We start from the raw sequence: 16,527 nt of genomic DNA, 5'->3' as shown, positions 1-16,527 counted from the left end.
GGGAGTTTTCGGAATGTGGCAAATAGAAACTTAAGAAATGTGGAAGGAGTGAAAAAGTGTGAAGAATTTAAAACAAAAAAATGTTTTGGGTGCAGAATAATTGCTGCATGAAATTGCCCAACATTCTAACGTTATCAGCTGCTGAAGCGCTGACACACTTTCAGAAATAGCCAGATAACTAAACATTTACTATGTTGTATGAATGAGCAGGTCCTCCAGAGACCCAACATTAAAAAGTCAATTTTCCATAATGGCCTCTTTAAACAGAACCTCAAAACATTATAAATTTCAGTACAGTATGTGCAAAAATTGACAGGATGTCAGAAAAACAAACCTTGCAGTGTGGCTTAATTCATTCAATCCACAAACAGGCTGCAAAACAAGTCACAGTTCACACAATTAAAATAAATCGCAAAGCTGCAACATATTATTTACTCATTAGACTCGATATATGGGATGAAAATCAGCACTTCCAAATCTGAGACCATGGTCCTCAGTCAGAAAAGGGTGGTGTGCCCTCTCCAGGTCGGGGATGAGATCCTGCCCCAAGTGGAGGAGTTCAAGTATCTTGGGGTCTTGTTCACGAGTGGGGGAAGAATGGAACGGGAGACCGACAGGCAGATTGGTGTATCGGTCCGTTGTGGTAAAGAAGGAGCTAAGCCAAAAGGCGAAGCTCTCAATTTACAGGTCGATCTACATTCCTACCCTCACCTATGGTCACAAGCTGTGGGTCGTGACCGAAAGAACAAGATCCCGGATACAAGCGGCCGAAATGAGTTTCCTCCGCAGGGTGTCCGGGATCTCCCTTAGAGATAGGGTGAGAAGCTCGGTCATCCGGAGGAGCTCGGAGTAGAGCCGCTGCTCCTCCGCATCGAGAGGACCTAGATAAGGTGACTGGGGCATCTGATTCGGACGCCTCCCCGGTGAGATGTTCCGGGCACGTCCCACCGGGAGGAGACCCCGGGGACGACCAAGGACACGCTGGAGAGACTACGTCTTTCGGCTGGCCTGGGAACGCCTCGGGATCCCCCCGGAAGAGCTGGATGAAGTGGCTGAGGAGAGGGAAGTCTGGGCGTCCCTGCTAAAGCTACTGCCCCCGCGACCCGACCTCGGATAAGCGGTAGAAAATGGATGGATAGACTCGATATAAGCACATACCCTTTAACTTTTACTCGTCAAATATTCCAATATTTTATGTGCTGAGGGCTGCTTTTGCTTTGTGAACAGCAGCCTCCAACATGGTGCGCTCTCTAAGAAGCTGGTGGAGAACACCCGCATCCATCTCCAGTAGCATACCTACACACACACAAAAAATGTATACAGTGATGAGGGCTGGGCGATATGCCCTTAAAATAAAATCTCCCAATATAAGCCCCAAATAAAATCCAACTGCCAATTATAACCACTTTTTTTCCTCTACAAAAAAAAAGCAAATGATGACAAAACTCAAAAGTGTCTCTATAAATACAATCCTTAATACATTTTAGAGGTGCAGCAATTAATTGAGTAATCAACAGATATTCGATTATCAAATTAATTGACAACTATTTTGATATTCGATTCTTTTTTTTGTGATATTGTTCAGCTTAAAACGGTGCAAATCCTGTTGTTACTGTGCCTCACCGGTGATTTCATGCGCCTGAAGCTGGTCCAGTTCCTCCACCTGCAAGAAGAGCTTCTCGCCCAACCCTTCGGTGTCCTCCACGTCCGACGTGTCGCTGACATCTGTCACCTCCACATGCTGCCTGCGTGCACACACGCACACACACACACCAATCAGAATAGTTAGATCAGTTTTAACAGTTTTAATACTTGAGAATGTGATTGCAGTGGAATCTCCACATTGCAATGGGCCTGAATTCAAACAATCTGGAATTTGGCCAAACTTCAACTAAGTGAGCATTTAAAGCAGTTGTGTGCTACTTGTTTATTATAATCCTCTGGTGTGTTCAAAATGCTTTGATACTTTACATCCTGTATATACTTTTTTTAAAGTTGTCAATTTTTGGGGGGATGTTTTTTGGTGTGTTTTTTTTTGGGGGGGGGGGGGGGGATGTGGTACATAGATATAAGATACAGGACATCTTTTATTTACTTTTTCATTTTTATTAACCAGTTTATCTACCTTTTTCCCCATTTTAAAAATATGTATATATTTTTAATTGGCCTGGAGCATATTCCAAAATAATTTTGAAATTTTGCATTAGGTTAGGGTTAGGATTACAAACATTCTAAAACAAAAGTAAAAATGTGTATTGTCCCGTAGCATATTAAAGTTATATATTTTTTAATTTTTTTAATTGGACCACAGCATATCATTTTTTTATATTACAATTGTACTTTTTATATTTCGAATTATAAATATATGGTTATCTTTTGTTTTGTATTGCCTATTGGCATTTTAGGTGATACAATGAATCCATTAATCGACAACTATTTGATCATCAAATTAATCAAAAACTATTTTGATAATCGATTAATCGTATAGAGACATTGTGCAACATCAAATTGTCTAAATCCTCAGAATTTCCGCCTCTCAACAGTAAATATTCTCTGATTTCTGTCGTCCTCCATGAAAGCAGACTGATTATCTTTGTGTTTAATCAAAATAAGACTTTTCCAAACATCTGATTTAACTTTGGGAAACAATCATCAAATTTTTTGCAGATTTTCTGACGTAACTGAATCAATTTATGATTCTGCATTTTCTCCACTGTCAATTTGAAATAATGTCCTGTTTTTTAATAAAGGGATGGAAATTGAAATGTTTTTTTGTCCAATTCATCGATTAATTGAAAAAAATAATCTTGATTACTAAAATAAGCATTAATTGCAGCCCCAATATACTTGTTTGACCTTAGAGGTTCCACTTTTGCAAACATGAGAAAAAGTAAGTGCATACTGTTTTAAGGTCTTGAGCGCTGTGTTGACCTGTGTTTCCAGCTGTTTGGGATCTGACAGAAGCTTTAACACGGCCTCCTTGTCCTGCTCCAGTAACATGCCTTGTGGAATTCAATACAATCACATTTGTATGCAGTGATTTCAAGTCAGAAAAAAAACGTGGATTTGTGTCTTTGCTGTCAGAAAGATGACTAACCTGTGATTTTCTGTGAGTAGCCAGTGTTGTAAACATCAACCAGGTCAAAAAGCTGCTCGCCCAAAGAGTCAGAAGACACGGATTCGTCGTCATCGTCTTTACTTGTTATTTTGCTGCAACATACCGAGGAATATTAGAACCACACACATTTTAAGACAATAAGGTCATATATTTTCAGGGGGGAAAAAAAACTCTGATCATATTACGAGAATTATGTCATACTTTTTCACAGGGAAATGAAGGCAGGATAATGTTAATAATGCCCTAATGCTCCTTCCTAGATAATAATGTGATGTTGATGCGCCAAAATACTGTACGTCATTTAATTCTCCAAATTAACCTAAAAGAAATATACAACTTTCTTTCTCAAAAATATACAACTTTATCCTTTTTACATTTACTTTTTATCTGAAAATAAAGATGCAGCTTTTCTCCCCAAAATATGACTTTATTCTCAAAAGTCACAATATTACTCTCGAAAATATACACCTTTCTTCTTGTAATATTATTACTTTAATCTTGAAACTGTGTGACTTTATTCTCGCAGTATGACAACTTTAATCTCAAGAGTGTAATTTTTTTCTTTAACATATACAACTTTATTCTCTTAATATTATCTCTATCCCGAAAATATACAACTTTATTCTCATAATATTATGACTTTTTTAATCATGAAAATATACAATTTGTAATCTAGAATATTTATATCTTTTTAAACCAGTATGTTATCATCCAGTGTATTTTTTTCATGTACCTGGGCTCCTGGTGCAAATCCCCCTGCAGGGCTCTGACTGCTTTCTCCACGGCCAAAGCGAGCATGGCCTCATCCTGCAGCATCCTGATCAGGACAGGAACAGGAAGCTCCAGCAGCATACCTGCAGGCAAAAACAAATACATGCATTATTATTATTATTTTTGAAGAGAACATACATGACACAGTCACCCTCACCTGTCAGTTTCCCAGCGTTCTCGCTCTGTGCGGGGAAAATCCGAGTGTATAGCTGCTCGCCAAGTGTCTCCATATTGTCATCGTTGTCCATGTTTCCTCACATTTACTGTCACTGCGGTCTGCTGACTGCCTTTTACTTGACATCCCTTACACAAGTTTAAAAACTAAGGGTAATAGAGGCTCGCAGTCCATTGCCCCCAAATTGTGGAATGTACTTCCTTTTGAGTCTACAGCTGCCTTTTCAGTGAACATTTATAAAGAGCAGCTACAAACACATTTGTGTCTGCAGGCATTCCAGTGAGAATATATTATTTGTTTTAATGGCTTTGATTTGTGTTTTTTTTTTCTTTACTCGTATTAATTGTAAAGTGTTGTGGTTCTGTATTTGATAGTACTGTATTCTACAACTACAGTAAAGCACTTTGTGATTACTCTCTTGAAAAGTAATGCAAGAATATAGATACAATTACTTACATTTTCTCTAGATTTGAGCTTACACCAAACTGTGTCGATTTCTCGCGACTTTTCCCAATTCCGTCAACTTTTCTGTTCGATCCAACAAGAACCCATATTATCGAGGTCTAACGACGTTATACAATTACTTTAATATTCGTTCATTTAATTCAACTTGAATGTCGAGCGACTGTTCATAAACACGAGGCGCATAATGATGACGTAATGGAGCATCAACGCAAGAAGTGGAAATGTGTTCATCCGCTTCTCTCGTAATCAAATAGAACTTAACACAATTTCATTTATATCATGTTTTATCGTAGAAACATAATTTATACACAATTTTTATATGAATAAAGATAATAAAATGCAATTTATTGTCAAGCGGTCGTTATTTTAAAAAAAAATCTAACAAGAAGCGCGGATTAATCGCTAGTTGAGTTGGCGTAAAGCGGTTTCCGCCTTCTCTGCTCCTTTTCTTCTGCTAAAAGGTAACGTGGTCACTTCGGCTGCTAGTACTAGTACTAAAATTCACGTTTACCCCCCCCATATATTTAGGACTTTTGTGTAAGATACTATTACTGTGGTTATTATTTATTACTTAACATAATAGTAAGTGGCCCCATGTCCTGAAAAGGTGGAATAATAACGTCGTGTTGGCTACTTCTCGCCGTCCGGGGCTAACATTAGCAAACGGGCTCTTGGCCACCACACCGTTTATGAATGTTATTTTTTTTTTTAAATACTACAATGGTTTAGAGAGTCCCACATGCACTGGCTCTGCTGTTAGCCCTAATAACTAATTTCGGTGAGCTCGCTTGTCTGCATGTCACCTTTGTATTGTACAATTTACGTTGATGTTGCATTTCGTTGTCATACTGTATGTAACTAGAGGAGAATGCAAATTCTGTGTAAATTCTCAATTCTGGAAAGGTGACACTAAGCTGAAATACTGTCGAATTAAATGAAATGTAGAATGTGAGACTTGGAATAACCAGTCGAGATATTGTGAAAGGTTTAAGAACCTTTGAGAAGTAGGTGTATTTCTCAAGATGTCCTGAATGAGCGGAACAGTTTGAAGTTGGAATGGTTCAAATCGGTTAGGAAATGGAGGAAGAGGTAAAATGTAAAAACACTTCATTTTGGTAACTATTGTAAAAAGATGTTTTGAATGAGCTGAACTGTTTGAATTTGGGATTGGAATGATGGGTAACTTTACCCTTCCATTTTCTGTACCGCTTATACTCACCAGTGTCACAGGCGTGCTGGAGCCTGTCTTGGCTATCTTCGGGCGAGAGGCGGGGTACACCCTGAACCGGTCGCCAGCCAATCGCTGGGCACATATAAATAAACAACCATTCGCACTCACATTCACACCTACGAGCAATTTAGAGTCGTCAGTCTACCTACCACGCATGTTTTTGGGATATGGGAGAAAACCGGGGGCGGCACGGTGGTCGACTGCTTAGAGCGTCAGCCTCACAGTTCTGAGGTGCGGGGTTCAATCCCCGTCCCCGCCTGTGTGGAGTTTGCATGTTCTCCCCGTGCCTGTGTGGGTTTTCTCCGGGCACTCCGGTTTCCTCCCACATCCCAAAAACATGCACTAATTGGAGACTCTAAATTGCCCATAGGCATGACTGTGAGTGCGAATGGTTGTTTGTTTCTATGTGCCCTGCGATTGGCTGGCAACCAGTTCAGGGTGTACCCCGCCTCCTGCCCGATGACAGCTGGGATAGGCTCCAGCACGCCCGCGACCCTAGTGAGGAGAAGCGGCTCAGAAAATGGATGGATGGATGGGAGAAAACCGGAGTACCCGGCGAAAACCCACGCAGGCACGGGGACAACATGCAAACTCCACACAGGCAGGGCCGGGATTTGAACCCCGTTCCTCAGAACTGTGAGGCAGATGTGCTAACCAGTCGCCCATCGTTGAATGTTCTGGAATGGTTTGAATCAATAGAGAAATGTGGAAAGAGTAGAACAACAACAAAATGAGACATTTGTGGTGTTGGACGACATGTATGAATATTCTTCAGCATTTGTATATTGAAAAAAAAAGTTGAATTTAATCATATCCAATATTGTCCAGGTTCATCATGTCGTCCCACCTGCAGTGGATGGTGATCAGGAACTGCTCCAGCTTCCTCCTCAAGAGGAACGGACAGACCTACAGCACTGTGAGTCATCTGAAATTGTCTAAAAATGTTTAGAAGAGCCTTTGTTAATGGTTTAAACCTTAAACACTCCAAACTGATAGTTTAAGTGCCATTTCAAACTCATCTTACATCATCACTCTTTAAAATGAATGGCTTACTGATAATTGGATTTGAAAAAAATAAATAAATAAAAAAATACACCTGAAGTGTGAGGATCCTTTTCAACCCAAACATTAAAAACATTAATTACAAACCCACAAGAAGTTTGAGTGTGAAACGTCCCTCAAAATGGATGGTGTGTTGAACGGCAGGAGCCCAACAACCTGAAGGCCAGGAACTCGTTCCGCTTCAACGGCCTGGTGCACAAGAAGACGGTGGGCGTGCAGCCGGCGGCTGACGGCAAAGGAGTGGTCGTCGTGCTCAAGAAGCGTGCAGGTATGGCATTTATTTCCCCATTTAGTCTACCTCTGCTCAAATGGATGCCCTGCCCCTGAGTTTAAAGAACGTGGGCAAATAGATGCCTTCTCTTTCACCCTCAAGACAATAAATTACTCTTTCTACCACCATACAACTGTGCTCAAGTACCAGATTGCATTGTACATTTTTAATGCTGTTTAAATTATTAATATACATTTTTTGTTTTTACCCTCCTGCGAGCATTTCTCATTATCCTAAAATCCACAGAGTTAGCTTTTCTGCAGTAAGCTCAGTCTTGCTATTTTATTTATATTATGCTACTTGATTTTTGGTCTTTTACTTTTCAGCTATTTTTTTTCATTTAGTTCAGATAGCATTTATTGTAAAATACAGAATTGTCTTTCAGCAGTGAGCTCATTTATTCCACATTTTAGATATATACATTTTCTACTTGTTTTTGTCTTTTTAATTAAAATATTTGTTCACTATTTTGCTGCCTTTTATCATTTGACTAAAATCCATAGAATTAACCTCTCCGCACATAGCCCAGTCATTACCCTATCACACTGGAGATGTGGTATCTGTAAAGCTGACTTATGGTGGAGAATGTGAAATTACAGAGCAAAAGGTGCCATAACATTATGACCCTGGACTAAAAAAAGAATTTGACTACAGACTTGGCTTTAATGTAAATACTTTGTACTAAAGCGCTTTGAAGGATTTTAGCTTGCATGCTAACAGGATGTTTTTTCTTTGTTTGTTTTTGTTTTGTTTTTCTCCACAGGTCAGAACAAGCCAGCCACTTCTTACAACAAGATCACCATCAACAAGAACTCCCGCGCCACTCTCAACAGCCTGAGGCACATCATTCGCAAGAACAAATATAGGAAGGACCTGTGCATGGTCAGCGTTGCTCTTTATTTAACAAATTGTTTTCACCACGAGCTTATTATTTGTTGTCATGTCTTCAGGCCTCCCTGCGCCGTGCCAGCGCCATCCTGAAGAGCCAGAAGCCCGTAGTGGTCAAGAAGAAGCGCACCAGGGCTGCCAAGACCGCATAAATGCAGAGCCGGTATAATTCAAAATAAAAGTTTTTTGTTTGGAAAAAGTTTGGTTTCATGTACTTTTTTTTCTTTTGGTGAAAGCTAAAGATGATCAAATTTCACTTGTCATTCAAAAATCATTCATTACAAATGTAGCTTTTTTTCATCCACCTATTCTAGTGTGTATTGCAACAGAACAGGTAAATGCTCTATTAGCCAGTGTTGCCAAAACGTCCCAAAAAGAAACGTGCTTTGAGATTTTGCAAATGTCAAATACACACCTTGGCTCGACACAAGTTGGAAAACACTGCTTCCGTGTGCACATCAGCTTCCCGCCTGTGTGCACACATGGATTTTTGCAACACTCCCGCAGGCAGCTTTCCATCCATCACACTGGAAAGTAAAGCTTCCCCTCCTCCCTTCTGTGTTAAAACGCGGTGCACAAATCAATCGCGGCAAACAAATCTCTTGGAGTCGCGTTCCTGCATGTCGCTCGCCATGAAGCCGCCGGGGCCTGCGTCGGTGTCGCTTGCCCTCGTCAGCGTGCCAGTGCTGCTGGTGCTTCTGCCGGGAGACGCCTTTGAGCTGCAGGACACCATCCACGAGCTCATTGAGGAGAACATACGCCTCCACGACCGGCTGGAGAACCTCACGCAAGCCCTCGGGAAGCTCCGACGCATGCTCTGGCATCACTCCGATGGTAGCGCCGCTTGCTCTTTAATGTTCCCATGAGGAGCATTTTGAAGAATCATTTGTTTTTGATTTGTAAGGAATGATGGAAGAGTTTTTTTTTTTGTCAATTTGTGAAAACGAGTCCACAAGGGTTTCATATTTGGTGTCCATTTTTCATTTCCTATTCCTGTCTGTCTGTAATCCTCCCTGGCTGCCAACATTTATTGCCGTGATCCTATAATCCACACAATTTAATAATGTGTTCAAGCTTGGTTGTCTTTATTTTGCGAGTTTCCAATTTAGATGCATTTTTATTTGTTTTTAAAAAATATTGTATTTTTTTCATTTTACTTTGTCCTAAGTTAACAATTATTATCCTAAAATTCGCAGAATTAACTGCATTAAGCGCATTTCTCTTTATTTTATGCTATTTCCATTTTTATATTTCTTTAATTTTACATTTCATTCTCAGCATTTTAACATTTCTAAATATCCTAAAAGCCACAATAAATTTCAATTAAAATACAAATGCATTTTTTTGTTATTGTATTTATTGAATGTATTTGTATTTTAGTTAAGTCTTCCTCTACTATGATCATTTTTTAATAATTGGAGTATTTTTAATCAAATATTTTATCATATGCAAGGAGCTCATTTTGTTTTTAGCTGAATTAATATACATGAATAAAAATGTTTAGTCTTATTATTTAGTATATTCAAACATTTTGTAATTATCGTACATATAAATATATATTTTTATTCAAATTGATATACATTTGTTGTATTAATTTTTCTTTATTTTACTTTTTATTTACTCTTCCATTGTTTTTATCCTTTATTAGCTGAAAAAATGTTGAATTTTTCAAAATATTTTATCTCTCCCTGTCTTCATTGAATTTTTTATTATTAATGTTACCCCAAAATCGTATTCAATTTTCAATTCATCCCCATTGCACGCATACTTTTTCATTCAGCTCGTGTGTTTGTAGAGTCGACACATCACGAGCACCACAGCGAAGCCTTCCAGCATCTCTGGGAAGAGTGGTCACAGCTGGGTGTGTATCCCTTCATCAGCAGCAATATTATTATTATTATTATTATTATTATTATTGTTGTTGTTTTTCTACTTTTGCAATTAGCGGTGAGCGCAGAGACTCATGTGCTTCTGGAACACGCCTTGTGCGGACGTGACCTGCACAGTTCAGCCGGGCCTCTCCACGGCGGGCCCAGCCTGCTCCTAACGGCGATGATGGTGACGACGGCCTGCTTGAGCCTATGATGCAAGAAAAAGATTCACTTGGGGGAAAAAAATTGATTGGTAAACTTTTTCTTGCCAGATGTTCTTCATGTATCCAATCATTAATCTTTTCAAGCGCCACCCCACCCCCTTTCCAAAACCCAAAGCCTGTTTTGAAACCCTACTTTGAAACACTACCCCAGTCTTGTAACTGTAATTTGAAACCCTAAAACTCTCTTGAAACCCTAACCCTGTTTTGAAACCATAATTTGAAACCCTAACCCAGTATTGAAACTCTATCCTTGATTTGAAACCCCAATTTGAAGCCCTAATACTCTCTCAGTACGGGATAAACCTAACCCAGTTTGGAAACTTTACTTTGAAATCATAGCCCTGTTTAGAAACTCTACTTTGAAACCCTAACCCCTTTTTTTAAAAACCCAATTTGAAACACTAACCCTGTTTTGGAACCCTGTTTGAAACCCTAGCCGATCTTAAAACCCTATTGTGAAACCCTAACCCTGTTTTGAAACCCTACTTTGAAACCTTAACCGTTTTGAAACCCTCAGAATCAGAATCATCTTTGCCAAGTATGTCCAAAAAAAACACACACAAGGAATCTGTCCCCGGTAGTAGGAGCCGCTCTAGTACGACAATAGACAGTCAATTGACAAAGAACACTTTTGTGACAAAGACATTGGCAAAAAAAAATAAAAACAAATAAATGTGGAATCCTACTTTGAAACCCTAACCGTGTTTGAAACCCTAACCCTGTCATAAAACCCTTATTTGAAACCGCAAACTAGAAACCCTAACCCAGTTTTAAAACCCTACTTTGAAACCTTAACCGTTTTGAAACTCTAACCCTGTTTGAAACACAAATTTGAAACCATAGCCCTGGTTTAGAAACCCTCATTTAAAATCATATTCCTGTTTTGAAACCTAATTTGAAAACCTGTCTTAAAACCCTTATTTGGAACCCTAACAGTTTTTTAAATCCATACTTTGAAACCCTAACCCCTTTTTTTTTTTTTTTTTAAACCTGACTTTGAAAACCTAACCCTCTCTTGAAACCGTAATTCTGTTTCAAAACCCTATCTCTGTTTAAACCACAATTTGAAAGCCTAACCCTTTTTTGAAACCTCACACCTGTCCTGAAACCCTATTTTGAAACCCAAACCATGCCTTGACGCTTTACATTGAAACCCTATTTTGCAATCAGGCTGGCATTGCTGTAGTCTCTGTTGATCGTTGACTGAACGGCAGCATCAAATTGTTGCAGGGCATCATTCCAAACATCAACAGTGAAGTGCTGTTCGTATTTTTATTTATTTTTCCACATTTGAATCGACTATTTTAATCTTTTCTTGCCGTTGATTTCCTCCTCCTGCGAGTTGATTTAAATCTTAAGTTTTTGTGCTGCTTGTCCCTTCATTCTTACTCACTTTCTCAGCAGCATCCCACTCAAAGGTGTTCTAATCACCAAATAAATGATTAAATCACTCATTACGGTTATAAATTCGCTAATTATTGTGCTCGGAGTAAGTCAAGTTTACTTCTCAGAAAATCGGACTGTGTCAGGTTGCCATGTTTGCTCGTATAATCTAACGACTCAGGTGCTAATGATGTTTTGATACAAACTACTTATGTTCGAATGGTGTACATTATTAGCTGATTATGTACACCGATGGAATTTTCTCTGGGTAGTCCGGTTTCCTCCCCCATCCCAAAAACATGCATGGTCAGTTGATTGAAGACTCCAAATTGTCCGTAGGTGTGAATGTGAGTTGAGTAGTTGTTTGTTTAGATAAGTTATTGGTTTACCCTGTGATTGGCTGGCGCGCAGTTCAGGGTATACCCCGCCTCTCGCCCGAAGCACAGCACCTTTCTGCACCAAAGCCGGTCTCTCTACTCGCTTCACTAAATGTATTTTACTTCATTTAAAATAGACATATTTGACTTAATTCATTTTTTTTAAAGGGTGTCCCTTGGTCTAGAAATGCAAGAAACATGCATTTCGCATGTGTCTAATGGTACTCATGTGATCCACACGTTGTGCCAATAATTCACTTTATTATAAAAATATCCCAACCACAAAACAAGACACACTGAGAGGGTAAAAGAAGAGAGAGACGTGGTGATTCATTTCTGCCAGCGGCCTCTTCCCGACACGTATTCTATCAGTTTCTGTGTGAGGTCAGACAGAAAGTTATAGCCACATTTGCTTGTTACCAAAAAATTAAATTAAATTTCAAAAAAAAATTAAGAGAGCCTGCTGAAGCGGCACTTTACCGAAAGTTTCTGCACTTGACCCAAGGCCACGTCATCCAACAAGTTGTAGTCGATTTTGTCCTTGGTTTCTTCAGAAAAGCACATGGTCTGGCATCAAATAGAAACAAAGGACAAACCAACACATAAGCGCCAACAGGAGGTGGACTGGTGTCTTGTATTCCAGGGGTTGTCAAACATTTTTGGACCAGATTTACCAGACTTAAAAATGACCCTTTTAAAAAAGGTAACATTACCATTTTTTTTTTTTTTATGAAAAATGAGAATAATAGTACCTGTCCCCGTCCTGTGGTTACAGTGATGTGTGCGGAGGATCCGGCCACTGAGCAGTCCAAGTCCCCCGTGGAGAACACGGACCTAGACAAGCAGAACAAATTAGGGATGCTACTAGGACTGGGCGACAGGCCTTTAAAAATAAAATGTTATTTACAAAAATAAATTATTGGGCGGCACGGTGGGTGACTGGTTAGAGCGTCTGCCTCACAGTTCTGAGGACTGGGGTTCAATCCCCGGCCCCGCCTGTGTGGAGTTTGCATGTTCTTCCCGTGCCTGCGTGGTGCCTCCCACATCCCAAAAACATGCGTAGTAGGTTGATTGACGACTTTAAATTGCCCGTAGGTGGGAATGTGAGTGCGAATGGTTGTTTGTTTGTATGTGCCCTGCGATTGGCTGGCAACCAGTTCAGGGTGTACCCCGCCTCCTGCCCGATGATAGCTGGGATAGGCTCCAGCATGCCCACGACCCTTGTGAGGAGAAGCGATTCAGAAAATGGATGGATGGATTATTATTATTAATTTATTGATTTTAATCCGATTTTAATCATGTTTTACCCCTTCTAGAAAAAGCAAAGGACATTATTCAAAACAAGCTTTGCCTTTAATTTTTTTAATCCCCAGAAAGTTCCCCCAATATCATCATTTAAAAAGTTAGTAAAGGGATACTGTACATGAGGGCCCTAGCGATATGGATTTTTGAGGCCGATGCAAAGAGCAATAAATACATCTGAAATACAGTATTGACACTGTTAATGTGTTTTTGTTTTTAAACTACTTTTCTTTAAAAAAAAAAAAAAAAAATGAAGGCATTTGTAATTCTGACATTTTTTTTTAACTGATGTGAAAAGTACCAGTAGGTGCTCCCTTTTTGGAAAACAATTTAACATGATTTGGCTCAGCTCGTCCATGTGTCTGTTGTCCAAGAGTAATGCTGCACCCTTTCTAACTCTGACAGGGACTTGCGCAGGTGAAGCAAGACGACCTCTGCAAATTATTTGCAGCTTGGGAGCACATACCTCCGGTCAAAAAGTCTCTAATGTGAATAAATCCCTGAAACGTCAATCAACGTTAACGGATAAAATCCATGAATTCCCCAGCTGTAAAACAAACCACACGAATACCTGAGTTTCCGTTTGGACGGCACGGCCTCGTCGCAGGGCTTCGTCCAGCGGCGTCCTTTCGAGGCGCTCGCCAAAGCCCTGCGGAAAGGCGAAAGACTTAAAACGCACGTGACGCGTGGACAGGCCGCGAGACGTACCCCAGATTTCCCGCGCTGATGCTGCCGGTTGAAGGCCGGCTTTTGTTTGCTCCTTTGTCCCCCTGAAACAACAACAACGACACAAAAAGGCGCAATCGACGTCACGGTGCTACTCTTCAGCAGGTGGAAAGAGCTTCTGTACCTTGGCTGTTATCTTGCGAGAGTTCTTTCCAGTCGAATAGGGTTGAACCAAGACGGGATCAACTGATTTTCCTTCAAAAGTCAAAAAAATAATAATTGAAAGAATTAAAAATATATTCACGAAGTTGTACAGTATGCATGAGTCTCAACTATTGTACGAAATTGCAATTTCCATCTCGTTCCTAAAAAAATGTAAATAAAAAAAAAAAAAACGTTTTGTATAGAACAAAAATCCTGAAAACATTTTGAAAATGCTTTACTTTAAAATGTAAACATATTTCATATCTCAAGGTAATACTACTTATATATTCTCTGAGATTATAGTCAGAGAAAAAAAACAGTGTATGTACATGTCATTTTCATAGAATTTGATCAATAATGGTAAAGCCACTGAATTCCATTTATATGTTTTTTTTTTCCTAATCAGTATTTGTATTATTGGCAGTTGTTATCATTTAAAAAGGTAATAATTGTTTCTGATCACCTCTTCTGCTGGGCACCCTCTCGAGGGTCCGCCACTTCATCTCGGGAGACTCCTGCTCCTGCAATCACAGCACATTAGCGAGCCGTCATTACTTTTACTCACCGCTCGACGAAACGGCAGCCGAGTCACACAGCAGCTCACCCACACGGCTAATGACACCTCGCTGGCTGACATTTCTTCTGCCAAAAGGGAACAAAAAGAGCATAACGACAGCCTTGTGTAGGCTACTCATAGACGTATAATACATAAAGATGCCGCCTCGAGTGCCGAATCGTATGTCGATGTTGCCGCCATATTGGATTCGGCCAAGTGCAGCGATCGGTGAAGCTGCTTGGACTGTGACATCATTTTACCATTACAATATGCTGACTTTATGCCAATACTATAGCCACGTACGCATGTTCAACATACTGTGAAATCTTGTGGTGAACCCAGCCTCCAAACAAACAAGACTTTCCTTTTGAACTAAATTTACCCAACGTAGCTACACTAATCCGCCACCATTTGCGAGACCTACCGCCAATAGAGAAAAAACAAGTGTAAGAGATACATCCCCTAAAAATGTTTGCTCTAAAGTGTCCATGTACATGCAAGCGCTGTGGAGCGTCTCCACTAACAAGACAGGTTGAACTTTTCCTTTGAGACAAACATTGAGCTTGTCTCTGTCGAGATCACTTCAACATACTTCCTTGGGACCAATACTTGTTTAGGCATGGCTTTGGCACCATCTTTACAGCATTATAGAAAGAGCACATACTGCAAAGGGGTGTGAGTATTTCAGCAAATAATGGATGCTAAGTTAAAAAATATATATATTTGGCAGGGGATTTATAATCATTCATCCATCTGTTTTCTTTACAGCTTCTCCTCATTTGGGTCACAAGTAGATTCATCAGGCTGTGGAAGGACCGCTATTCTTCCTCAGTGACATTGTGCTACACTCTACTAGCTACTTTTAACAATGTCGTAGCAATGTTGACAGGCTTACACACTACGGAGAAAAGAAAAAAAAAGCTGTCATAGCATCTCTGCCAAGTCAGCCTTTTGTGCAGTTTCACCAGTGTAAACAAATAGTTCGTTTAAAACAATTTCTGGCTGCTGAATTTGCCTCCATTTGTTATTTTATAGTGATTTTGATTTCATCTATTGTTTTAGTGAAAGCGATATTGTTGGGCCATATCTAGAGATTCACTTTTTTTTTTATACCATTCATGCGCTAACTGAAAAAATGACCCAGAAGTTACCACTTGTTACCCAGTGCTTGAGTAGTCCAACCCCCACGTACAAAGTATGTGTTTTGTATTAAAACAAAGGGGAAAACGTGCTGTCATTATTATATTACATACGGTACAATTTTAGTGGTCCGCCCCCTTTGACATTAAATTAGGTTGTATGTGGCCCCTGAACTATAAAGAGCTTGCCACATCCAATATGGCGGTAGCGCTGACGCATCGCAGCAACGGGCCAACCTGCTCGATGTTTCAACTAACGTACATTATACAGTAAAAAGAGGGGGAAATCCGACTCACCAGTCAAAGAATCCCCAACGCGCATCTTTCGAATTGAGGGCGGAAACTTCATCAGCTCCACGCTGAACACTCTGTCGATATTTGCCAACAAGTTGTCCAGTCTGCTCTCCAGTTCGTACATTCTCTCTTGTGCTGCGTGTCAAAGTTGAATAAGGCATTGAGACATGGACAACGACTGAACGAGTAAAAAGGAACGGAGTTCACGTCGTATAACCTTCTTTCTCAACTTGCTGAATGAAGAGAGTAATTTTGCGTTTTCGTAATTCCCTGCTCAACTCTTCTTGGTGTCGGACTTTGACTGAGTTTCTTGACCGCTTCGGAGCCATTCTGTCGGGCCTTGTGGAAGAAATGCTAAACAAAATGTTTGTGTTAGAACGCCATTTTACCTGGCGTGTGTTGGCCGACGCCCCAAGTAAGCAGCGTTACTATTGGCTGTTATGGAAGACGTAACATTAACGACCCAATAAGGACAATAGCTATTGGCTGCCTCAATAAAGTGAAAGATTTTAGGCGCCCTCTAAATGTGC

At 40.0% G+C, this 16,527-nt stretch overlaps 3 protein-coding genes across 7 annotated transcripts; 1 reads left to right on the top strand and 2 right to left on the bottom strand.

The window, feature by feature from the left end:
* Positions 1 to 167: 167 nt before the first annotated feature.
* Positions 168 to 4,717, bottom strand: LOC133490124 (polyadenylate-binding protein 4). 2 transcript variants are annotated; one of them, XM_061799767.1, is made up of 7 exons: positions 4,521 to 4,717; positions 4,047 to 4,192; positions 3,852 to 3,972; positions 3,098 to 3,210; positions 2,903 to 3,002; positions 1,624 to 1,745; positions 168 to 1,296 (listed from the first exon to the last, which is right to left on the bottom strand). In XM_061799767.1, the coding sequence occupies exons 2-7, from the start codon at positions 4,135 to 4,137 to the stop codon at positions 1,193 to 1,195; spliced, it is 651 nt and encodes a 216-aa protein (XP_061655751.1). In that variant the 5' UTR covers positions 4,138 to 4,192; positions 4,521 to 4,717; the 3' UTR covers positions 168 to 1,192. The 2 variants fall into 2 exon arrangements, with proteins under 2 accessions (XP_061655751.1, XP_061655749.1); XM_061799765.1 differs by having other exon boundaries at positions 4,047 to 4,717.
* A 240-nt stretch (positions 4,718 to 4,957) lies between these two features.
* Positions 4,958 to 8,180, top strand: rpl28 (ribosomal protein L28). 2 transcript variants are annotated; one of them, XM_061799024.1, is made up of 5 exons: positions 4,958 to 4,990; positions 6,589 to 6,676; positions 6,967 to 7,090; positions 7,857 to 7,975; positions 8,044 to 8,180. In XM_061799024.1, the coding sequence occupies exons 2-5, from the start codon at positions 6,596 to 6,598 to the stop codon at positions 8,131 to 8,133; spliced, it is 414 nt and encodes a 137-aa protein (XP_061655008.1). In that variant the 5' UTR covers positions 4,958 to 4,990; positions 6,589 to 6,595; the 3' UTR covers positions 8,134 to 8,180. The 2 variants fall into 2 exon arrangements, with proteins under 2 accessions (XP_061655008.1, XP_061655009.1); XM_061799025.1 differs by lacking the exon at positions 4,958 to 4,990 and adding an exon at positions 5,025 to 5,307.
* A 3,897-nt stretch (positions 8,181 to 12,077) lies between these two features.
* On the bottom strand, positions 12,078 to 16,427 carry cdca9 (cell division cycle associated 9). 3 transcript variants are annotated; one of them, XM_061799022.1, is made up of 10 exons: positions 16,215 to 16,427; positions 16,001 to 16,132; positions 14,613 to 14,647; positions 14,472 to 14,529; positions 13,989 to 14,059; positions 13,847 to 13,908; positions 13,710 to 13,787; positions 12,589 to 12,670; positions 12,317 to 12,403; positions 12,078 to 12,211 (listed from the first exon to the last, which is right to left on the bottom strand). In XM_061799022.1, exons 1-10 carry the CDS (start codon positions 16,324 to 16,326, stop codon positions 12,167 to 12,169), a joined length of 762 nt encoding a protein of 253 aa, XP_061655006.1. In that variant the 5' UTR covers positions 16,327 to 16,427; the 3' UTR covers positions 12,078 to 12,166. The 3 variants fall into 3 exon arrangements, with proteins under 3 accessions (XP_061655006.1, XP_061655005.1, XP_061655007.1); XM_061799021.1 differs by having other exon boundaries at positions 14,613 to 14,650; positions 16,215 to 16,426; XM_061799023.1 differs by having other exon boundaries at positions 16,001 to 16,356.
* Positions 16,428 to 16,527: the final 100 nt, after the last annotated feature.

The sequence above is a fragment of the Phyllopteryx taeniolatus genome, chromosome 15 (assembly GCF_024500385.1).
Source record: "Phyllopteryx taeniolatus isolate TA_2022b chromosome 15, UOR_Ptae_1.2, whole genome shotgun sequence".
Taxonomy (NCBI): Eukaryota; Metazoa; Chordata; class Actinopteri; order Syngnathiformes; family Syngnathidae; genus Phyllopteryx; species Phyllopteryx taeniolatus.
The sequence above is the reverse complement of the archived record's forward strand: the minus strand, read 5'-3'. Positions and strand labels throughout refer to the sequence as shown.

Bases quoted from the DNA above. Each gene is read 5' to 3' on its own strand.
- LOC133490124 (XM_061799765.1), bottom strand. From the start codon at position 4,137: ATGGACAACGATGACAATATGGAGACACTTGGCGAGCAGCTATACACT. The intron at 3,003-3,097 runs GTTAGTCATCTT...GAATTCCACAAG, and splicing joins CTACTCACAGAAAATCACAG to GCATGTTACTGGAGCAGGAC. The intron at 1,297-1,623 runs GTGAGGCACAGT...GTGTGTGTGTAG, and splicing joins TCAGGCGCATGAAATCACCG to GTATGCTACTGGAGATGGAT.
- rpl28 (XM_061799024.1), top strand. From the start codon at position 6,596: ATGTCGTCCCACCTGCAGTGGATGGTGATCAGGAACTGCTCCAGCTTC. The intron at 7,091-7,856 runs GTATGGCATTTA...TTTTCTCCACAG, and splicing joins CGTGCTCAAGAAGCGTGCAG to GTCAGAACAAGCCAGCCACT. The intron at 7,976-8,043 runs GTCAGCGTTGCT...TCATGTCTTCAG, and splicing joins ATAGGAAGGACCTGTGCATG to GCCTCCCTGCGCCGTGCCAG.
- cdca9 (XM_061799021.1), bottom strand. From the start codon at position 16,326: ATGGCTCCGAAGCGGTCAAGAAACTCAGTCAAAGTCCGACACCAAGAA. The intron at 13,788-13,846 runs GTACGTCTCGCG...GCCTTTCCGCAG, and splicing joins ATCAGCGCGGGAAATCTGGG to GGCTTTGGCGAGCGCCTCGA. The intron at 12,212-12,316 runs GTAAAGTGCCGC...GACCTCACACAG, and splicing joins GTCAAGTGCAGAAACTTTCG to AAACTGATAGAATACGTGTC.